Genomic DNA, 10,083 nt, shown 5'->3' on the forward strand with positions numbered 1-10,083 from the left:
TCATAATACAGTATCAGTCCAACATAGAAGTAGCCTAGCAATTAAAACGAATATAATAGAGTAATTTCTTATAGGCTACTTATATTGATGATGTAACATACCCAAGAAAGCCACCTTATTATTGATTTCCTGACTGTATAATATTTTGTATTTTTTTATATTAAATTTTGCACTAAACGTATTTTTTTCTCTTTACGTTTTTGAGTCACGTTTTTCCTGATTTACAGTTAGGTTACAGTTTCGAACAATGTCTGTAAGAATCTTTTGTTATTTTGGAACATTTGCTACATTTGTCGTTACACTTTTAAGGTAAAAGATTATAACGCCAAACCTTAAACTCCAATTAAACCAACGGAGTTATTTGCCCAATATTTAAATTCAGTGGAGTTACTGCTGATTACTATAAAATTCCGTCCTTTAAATTTTCTGGCAAATAATAAGAAAATTTTTCTGGCAAATAATTGACAATAATGTTTGTCTACGTATTAGTGAGCACAGGTGCAAAATATTTTTTTCCGAAATCTTTGTCAAAACAGAATATATGTTTTTAATTAAAAACATTCTATCAAGTTTCTTTAGAGCAAATGTTTGCCAAGTTTAATCACTTTGAAAATAAATAACAAATCTTAAATTTAATTTCCTAAATAGAAAAATATGTTATTCCAGTTCTAACTAAATGATTACATATAGCTTCTCTGCAGTACAAAATTATTTTTATGCGACATCATAGACGAGCACTGCATCAAAATCTCAAACTGCTATTTGTCAACATTACGCCTCAGGCTAACGTATGTTTAGGGCATTCCACTGTAGTTTACTTTTGTGTTCGCTAAACGCGCCAATATTTATCCAATTGGTGTGGTTCGCTCACTACATATTACTGACATTATAGTGTTTAAACATTTTTGTAAATTTCTTCTATCCGTATAGAAGACCCGGCAACCATTTCTTTATAGTTTTACAAGGATTGCTTGGCAAAAGTAATGAACACAATACGATAACAGCTCAATCACAAACTACACCAGTGCTTCGCAAGCGGTGTGCCGCGGGACCATGCCAGGTGTAAAATACTTTTATTAATTGAGCCTTTTTTCAAGAGGCATTCTGAAAATTCAGTACTAATAATTACAAAAATATAAAAAAAAACGTAAAGTAGCATAAATCCCTATATTATGTAAAAGTTCTGATAAAACTTATACTTTCCATATATTTAAAACTGTTTTAGCCCTTGGGTTTATCGTCATTTTGTGCATATTTTTGTAGGTGTGCCGCCTAGAATTTTAAACCCTGCTGTCCTGTTGCAAGCGGAGGGTTTAAGAAGCACTAATGTATAGAAACAATAGTTTGTTTCAAAAATAAATAACAAATTCATCCCGTAAATATTCCAACCTCTTGTGCAATTGGATTTGCATCTAGAAATACTTCCGCTAAATAAAGTTTAAATGTTTGTGTACATAGCCGCCATTAGAAGGATGTGGAGCCTGCACATTAACGCAGTTTTCAAAATAAGCACAACGTCTTCTCAGCTAAACAATAACAAGAGATTGCCGTGTTGATATTATGATGGGTGTGTCCCTTCTCCGTTATAAAGCTAGCTTCCGTCGTAGCGTTTACCTAACCAGCTAAACATGTATGTAAATCGCAGTTTAACGCACAATTTTATTTGCGTGTTGACCTTGGCAGCCATAACACCTTAAGGATACGAATTCTATTTGCGGCGTTTCACATAATGGCAACTATTTTTTTTTCGCTTAAAAATAAAATAAAATTGTGACACGACGCCTTTAATTGCTCAGATTTTTACATTGGTGCAATGAGCTGAAAGGTTGAGATTTCGTAAGAAATACGTTATATCGAAAATGCAGTATTTATAACCAGCATAAGGCGGAAGCTTTATTGGCCTTAAATTAATCGTATTTTTTGGGCCGGCATATACGACATGACAAGCATCAATTAAAAGACTATTAGTACGTATATAACCATGTTAATCACCACAGAACTATTGTTTAATGCCCGGAATTTCTAAAACATTTGTTTAGCAGCAGCAACCCATATTGAATATAGAGTGGGTTTGTAATCATTGAATCTAAAAATATTCCAATTTCCATCATAAAAGCATAGTAATACACGTTTCAACTTTTAAAGTGATAGCGTGAATATCATACACGTCTTGTGCGATGCACAATTTATGTTCAATTCTGTTTATCTTTTGGGATTGAAAAATATAACCGCAATAGACGATGAGGGAGCGAACTAATGTGAGACAACAACTATACACCAAAAACATAATACATACAAAAAAGAGCTATTCGATCTGTATATACAGGGGGTATGTAAATATTTCAGGGAAAATGATAAATGTTGTGGCAATACAAATAATAAAAAAACAGTAATTGTTTTTACAAGCTTTGACGAGATGGCATTTTTTCTCTTTGACTTTACTTCGAGCTGCCGTAAGACGCTTTATCTTATTAGTTTCCTATACCTGCGGACCAGTTATACATACGATTACATATTAAAGAATGACTCTAATTTGCTGTATTAGCATATAATTAGGCTCGATATTTACATTTATAACCATGGTAAAACGTTCATGATATTGTATAGGCCCGGGATTCCCAACCATTTTTTACCGCGGATCCCGAACATTTTTTGGCTACGCGTGGACCACGGTATGCAAGAAATTTAAAATAATGACGTCAAAAATTGACGTCACAATACAAATAGACCTCGGTGCGAAAATGTAAAATTGATATGGAATCTAAACCATTTTATCTTTAATTAAACTCATCCTTGAAAAATTAGTTATATCTTATCTAAACACTAATAAGCTGAAACACTTTAGAAAGTAAGGATCTCCCGCGGACAATAAAATGTAAAAGAAAGATTCTTGTCTTCGTATCCAAAGATCTTAAGACTGTTTATTAATTAAAACAGATAAAACATAAAATCATTTCTTAAAACCTTACAGAAATATATATTACGCCTATAAGGCATCATTAGTTTCTTAATTCGAATGAATGTGACACAACGCCTTCAATTCATTCGAATTATATATATATATATTTCTGTAAGATTTTAAGAAATGATTTTATGTTTTATCTGTTTTAGTTAATAAACAGTCTTAAGATCTAAAAACTAATATTTCAAATTGGCCTTTACGGACCCCAGTTTAAGAACCCCTGGTATAGGCGAACTACAGGGCCGAAAGTAGGTTGTAAACCTGAATGGTTATCCTTTAAATCAGAGGTTTATGCCGTGCAAGACGCAATCGCGGAAGTAATCAATTACTAGACGTGCTATAGGTGCTGTAGGTTTTTGCATATTCAATACCAAGCAACAAACACAGTAAATGCTTAAGCAAGCATGGAAGCTTTGAAGGAATACAGGGCACACGTTCTATGCCTTTTTTTTCATATACTGTATAATTGCGTTTAAGAGCTTTATGTTGTCACACAAGTGTGCTATTTGATTTTTAGTAGAAAAATACTATCAATTGTGACGTCAAATGTAATAGGCCAACTGGACGCTTTATTGTTTTGTGTTCTAAACACAATATCGACATTAACAACAGGTGAAAGCACGATAAATTAAAAAAATATATATTTTGGGACATATTTTTAAAACGCTAAAATATAATGTTACAGCAATAAGGCCTTTATACACAGTGTATGCCCAGCAAGCAATGTCCTTTCTGAATTTTGTTTTACGCTGACTAGTAGGAATACGAAAGGGGAAATACGTGGTGCGTTACCGAGATTGGTAGTCGGAAAACTAAACATATTTTTTCGGTAACATTGAAGTGGAAAGCAGATATATGTTTCCCAATTTAACTCAAAAATTTAAAGAATACAACAGCTCACGGAAAATGATGTAATCAAAGCATATATATACAAACGTTTGACGCATCTACAAAATGCAAACCAATTCCTCAATGAGACGGCAGTCTCTCGTAGTAAATCGGTGAAAATCGACCTATACATGAACACCAGATTATCTAATTGCGGTCGGATGTTCTAGTTATTGACTGAACAACTGACAAGGTGATATACTGGTTATTGTTAAACCATGACGATCGAAGAGACAAGTCATGTTGTGATATCGTTTCGTTTGGAAGCAACGGTTTCAGAGGTTGTTGTGTGGGTGAAATTCTACGTAGTCTGGATCGGGCTGCTCATTTTCCTGGACAGACATTCTAGGCATGGGAGCCAGGTAGTCGTTCTCGCATTCAACGTAGTTTGGACTTACTGTAAAGCACCGTACAATTAAGGCAAAAATACGAGAACAAATAATCGAGGAAACAAGTATACGCACTACAGAAAAAAAACAGTTCATATACCAGTGGTGGGAAACCTACGGTCCTCGGACCAGATCCAGCCCGCCAACGCTAATAGCGAACAATTTTTCAAACGTTGGTTGTTTCAACTATGAGCAAAAGCAAAACCGTCCATGCATTACGCAAATCATGTTTCTACACCAAGCGTAACATGTATTTATACCCCTTTTCATTCGCATATATACTCTATGGCAGTGTTTCCTAAACTTTTTTACTTTGGGGCGCAGCTAGAGAAATTTAAAAACGTGGCGACGGAGCAAGCGAGCGAAACCAAGACGAAATTTTTGAGGTGTACCGGTATTTCTAAATTGCCTGCAATTGATTATTATAATTTTATAGGCTTTATATATTTGAATATCTTTAAAGAGACTCTAGCCTTAAAACCAAACTAAGAACAACATCAACTTCGGAATAAAACACAGTTAGGAATAAGGCGTTAACAATAGGACTAATATCTAAATGAGTTAATAATAACGAAATCGGAATCAGACCTAAATGGCCAAAATAAGGCTTATACATTTATACAACCATAACGCCATACACCACCCATAACTATCACTAACTCCCCGAATATTTTAAACCCTCACCCAATTGCTAACACCACCAACTACCCGCCCATAAGCCCAAACAGGGGCAAAAAATCCGGGGCCAAAACAGCGGCGCCCAAATGTCGGCAGCAAACGGCCAATGCCAAACAGGTGTCCCCAATCATCCCATCCTTTCTCCACAGTCTTGGGCGTAATTTTGTTCATTCAAGTTTATTCAGAATAATTTTGGGCTTAATTCGACATGTTCAGGTCTTCTCCAGACCATTTTAGATTTTATTCTGTCGTGGTCATTACTGCGCATTTGGCGTTATTATGTCGATGGTCTTAGTACTATGGTATTATAGGTTATCTGATTTATATATTGTTGCTTTGAAGGTCTTATTGCGTTTTCTACTTGAAAGTACTGTGGAATCAATGAGCTAAGCTTGATAGCAAAGTAAAAATACATGCTTTATATATTAGATTATTTTTTCCTTTTGCTCGCGGCGCACCTGGCAGCGTTCTATGGCGCACCGGTTGAGAAGCGCTGCTCTATAGTGTTATCCCTGATTAACAGTCGTTGCGGACCATCTTATTCTAATAAGGTGCGCAAAGTCTACACATCCCAAATTAAACGTCCCACACAGAGACCTTCCTGAGTTTAGTTTTGGCCCTCGGCTAAAAAAACTTGTCCATCCTCGTATATACGATTCAGCATTTAACGATGGTACACTTAAATTGCTTTGCCAAGAGTTACATCTAGCATGGGCAACTATCGACAAAGCGACGAAGCAAGGTCTTGAGCTAAAATCCGCAGTCTATATAGCTTTTAATATAACGTTCTGGTTTGTTGTGAATATTTTTCAATGGTAAACGTAAGAGGCTAACGATTTAGTTGAGACTTACTAAAGTATTTTCGTAAGTGTTTATATAAGGTTCGATAGTTCGTTGTAAAAAATCAAGAAATACCAAAGCAAATGTATCGGGTGGGGCTGTGCACCAGGCGATGACACCCTGAAATGATAAAAAAAAAGTTGGCCAACTTTAGGCATATTAATGGAAAATGTTTTCGCCGTAAGCGCGAACTTCTTTCTTTTTTATTTTTGTACCCGTTTAGCGAAATCTATTCAGCCCAAATGTGTCAGGTATGCAATCTAGCGAGATTTAATCTGCATAAATTCGTTTGAGAGCAGCAAGGGTTTTAAGACTAATAGTTTTATGACGTAGCTTTGTGGCCTCTGAAAGTTTGTATGCAACAAAAAACCTCGATCTGTCCTGGTATTGACCAACGAAAGTGATGCAAATATCAATAGCAGGTCGGGTGCCTTTGAAAGGCTTATTTATATCTAAACTATGACGTACCTTCTGTGTTCATGTATACGTGGTTCCGAACTGATGTGCTTGCCTGGGGGACTTCGTACGCAATGTAATCTGCTGGTTCGGATATTTTCTTAGCAGATCTGTAAAAAAAGATAAATTTGGGGAGGAAATTTGACAGAGAAATATGAAATGATTAATCAAAACTAAACCCTTTTTGAATTATTTTTTCAATTTTAGAATCAATTACACCTAAAGCTTAAACAAACTACTATTTTAATTTAAAGTACTTAATTGAAAAAAATACAGTATTTCGCACTACACTGAAATATTATAAACAACTTAACACTTACGGCCTTCGTGCGCGACAGAACAATGCTATGTTGACGCAGATTGACACAAATAGTAATAAAGCCAGCACTGCAATCATTGTCAGCTGGCTTTTTGATTCATTCGTTTTGTGTATTAGTGTGCTGCTAGTTGCATACCCTGTAATTCACTGCAGTTTTTAAGCGTGTGTCTTGAATAAAAAAGTGAATAAATAACTAGTAATGTTTGTAAATTAATTACCGTTTTGCGTCGACGTTGAGCTTGGCTTAGCTCTTGGAAATAATCGTCCGCCTGCTGAAATGTTCTTTGGTAACTTCGTATTGGTCGAAACTGTCGAATCTTTAAATTAAAATTTCACAACGTTGTGCTTAATATTTAATTGCGCAAATGATATCTTAACCCGCTTATAACAATGTTGGCTTAAACTACGAGCGAATCTACAGCAGCAAAACAAAGATGAAAATGATTTTCAAAGAAATACAAAAACGATAGTATAAACCGAAATTTATTGCAAAAATAGCCGTTTTCCACACAAAGCTGTGCTCTATGTTTCAAAATATTTAATTTTGAAAATCGTACCAATGTCCATGAAAATATGCTATTTGATTAAAAGTTGAACTTAATTTTTTACTAATTTGTTTTACTACCACCCTGTGTTTATATTATATCTAGTGCACACAGTCTTATGCAATTTTATTTAATTATGAATAAAAATGGAGAAAAACAACATATTACGCTTTAAAATTCAGCAAAAAAGAGATTAATTTGCAGTGTGGTAAAAGTCCCAGTCAAGTCTCAAAATACCGTAATTCCAAGTCAGGTCACTTTCAACAAATAGCAATAGTTAAGTCCCAGTCTCAAACATTGCCATCACAAGTATATATTAAACTTATAAGGTTAATCAACACATGTAATGCTCAGCATATTTCGCATAGCAAACACTACAAACCAAAACAAATAGCAAGTTAACACTAATTACGTTTAAACACAGCTTGATATAGATTCTTACTTTTTCACCACGTAAAATCCAAAGTAATTTTTTGTCGCATTTTCAGGCAACGGTAATTATTAACAGCACCTGGACAACGCCTTTATTCTGAACATTTTTTCACCATACCAGGTCCACGGCGACATATAGCTTTAAGTTTGTAAATACTCTACTTAACCTGGGCAACGCCTGGGTAATTCGCCTATAGCCAGTATAGACGGTTTGCGCAACTTACAGACTGTATACATTCTTCAACTTACTTCCCACGTATCTTTGACAAATGAATCCCGCCTGTGTGGAGCAGGCGTAATCGTGCCATTCGTAAACTGAAGTGCCAATTTCCTCCATTAAAACGCATGATCCGTTCAGTGTATTAGGTTGTCCAGCGTACCAGTCGGTATAGTTCAGAGCTGTGTCATCCACCCATCTAAACTCACCAGCCGTTGTGGCTCGCCTTAAACCGATGAAATACCTGTCCGGCGGCACTAAAAACAAATGTAACAAGGTAAGCAGAACGAATAGGAATTTTTATCTATGCACGATCATATGCCAAATGTAAAAAAATTAAGGTTTATAATTGTATTCAGATTCAGATTCAATTTATTTTTGTGGATCTTTGCAAACATTATAAAACAAACTAACATAAAGCATAACACAAGGACAGCCAAAGGACCGTTCGGTTCATACTATGAGAACTAAAATGCCACGCTAAGCCTAACAAAGAAATATTTTAGACTTGAAATACGCTATGCAAGATATAACTTTATAGTTTTCATAAAACAAATCCAGAGTCGAATAGAGCCCTGCAGTGTACGTACAACCTTCATTTAACTGTCTTAATATCGATTCAACCCTTGCCGGTTGGTCCTATTTTTACCAGGCCTAAATGACAAATACCGTATAAAAAATAATAACACACAATGTTTTTCACGATTATTCGTAATGTACTAAAATCAGCAAAATCCTGGATCCCCTATAGCAGGGGTTCTTAAACTTTTTTTACCGCGGACCCCTAGCATTTTCTTTCATCTCGCGTGCACCATTGTAGGCAAAAAAAATAAAAAAATGACGTCATAAATTGATGTCACAATAGAAATATACTTCGTAAATTTGCAGATTTTGGTCCAAAAATGCGAAAGTGAAATGGAGTCTAAATATACATTCAGTGCAATACCGTTGTATTTTTGATTAAATTGTTTTCTTTAATGAAGGATTACTTCCTAAATATGCACTAATATTTTAATTAGATCTTCATGGACCCCTAAAACTAATTCACGGACCCCCAAGGGGTCCATGGACCCCAGTTTAAGAACCCCTGCCCTATAACATCAACCTATTTCTAATGTAAAATGTAAGGATAACGTTAAATTTCTTACCCATAAACTCAGTCAGAAACGCGTGGATCTCCGGGTTTTTTACGCTTGCCAGTGACGAGTTTACATCCAAGCAAGCTAGGGTGGCTTGTTTGAAGTCTCCTTGTTTCGGTTGAATCCAGTACTCCATAGCTCCAAACCTGATCCAAACGACAGCCGAGGTTTGGCTGAACAGACAGCCAAGCAACAAGATCAAAACGACGTTCCTCATGGTATTTATTTTCATGAAGAAAAACGTTTTTCAACAAGTTTCTTTCTTTACGGTTTCACTATTTCCATAGAGAAGAACGGCAAGGAACCCAAAATAGACTTCTACTGAAAAATTTAAAAAGCGCTGACATAATTACTTTAAATAACTCTTTTATTTAATCCCGGGTAACTTTTTATTTAATACCGGTAAACATTTGTCAACCTATCATTTTATAGATGCAAAGATATACAAGAATTAAAGAACATCCATCCAATATATAAATCCGCTAATTATTCGTTAATCGCTGTTCAAAAAGCTGTTTAATTGATTATTTTTTGTTAATAAGTTTAACACAGATCACCGTCATTGTCGAAACTTTTTTTTTGTCCGGTTACATACATTTACAAATAAAACTCGTTTCGGAAAATAAGTTAGTTTGAATGGCAAGGTAGCCAGATTTAGCACAGGCTAAAAAATAGATTCCCGAGCTGTTCCACGACCTTAAGCGTTTTTAGAACACTGCTATATTTTCAATGAACTAAAAGGCTTACACTGTAATTGTCAGAACATTTAGTATCTTACTATTCTTTGTATATGGCCGTATTTGTCTAATTCTAAATAGAGGAATCAGGTGGCACTGTATAAAGACAAATTTTATTTGATTCTCGACAAGCTTTGGCACAACCGTGCTTCATCGGGTCAAAGTATAAAATGATTTTTTATACTTTCGACCTGCCTTTTATACTTTGACCTGATGAAGCGCGGTTGTGCGAAAGCTTGTCGAGAATCAAATACAATTTGTCTTTATACAGTGCTACCTGATTCCTCTATCTTACTATTGAAGCCTTGTAATTCGTAAACAAGTCCAGAATAAACCCCTTAATTATATCCATTGTGGCATTATCCACTATTTTCGCACTACTGCATGTTTTTCCCCGTGTGCTCAAATTAGCGTTAAGAGGCTAAACTGAACTAAAGAGAAACTAGCCGTCAGCATAATATAATATAATCCCGTTGCGTGC

General features: G+C 35.3%; 1 protein-coding gene across 1 annotated transcript; it reads right to left on the reverse strand.

Annotated features, from left to right (window-relative positions):
• Nucleotides 1–3,161: 3,161 nt before the first annotated feature.
• Nucleotides 3,162–9,175, reverse strand: LOC146163349 (uncharacterized). The gene is made up of 6 exons (XM_083382864.1): nt 8,875–9,175; nt 7,759–7,983; nt 6,751–6,849; nt 6,534–6,669; nt 6,226–6,323; nt 3,162–4,247 (listed from the first exon to the last, which is right to left on the reverse strand). The coding sequence occupies exons 1-6, from the start codon at nt 9,095–9,097 to the stop codon at nt 4,126–4,128; spliced, it is 903 nt and encodes a 300-aa protein (XP_083238990.1). The 5' UTR covers nt 9,098–9,175; the 3' UTR covers nt 3,162–4,125.
• Between the last annotated feature and the right edge of the window lie 908 nt (nt 9,176–10,083).

This window comes from Ascidiella aspersa, chromosome 2 (assembly GCF_963924565.1).
Source record: "Ascidiella aspersa chromosome 2, kaAscAspe10.2, whole genome shotgun sequence".
Taxonomy (NCBI): Eukaryota; Metazoa; Chordata; class Ascidiacea; order Phlebobranchia; family Ascidiidae; genus Ascidiella; species Ascidiella aspersa.

Bases quoted from the DNA above. Each gene is read 5' to 3' on its own strand.
- LOC146163349 (XM_083382864.1), bottom strand. From the start codon at position 9,097: ATGAAAATAAATACCATGAGGAACGTCGTTTTGATCTTGTTGCTTGGC. The intron at 6,850-7,758 runs GTAAGTTGAAGA...TTTAATTTAAAG, and splicing joins TTGTCAAAGATACGTGGGAA to ATTCGACAGTTTCGACCAAT. The intron at 6,670-6,750 runs GTAATTAATTTA...AGTGAATTACAG, and splicing joins CTCAACGTCGACGCAAAACG to GGTATGCAACTAGCAGCACA.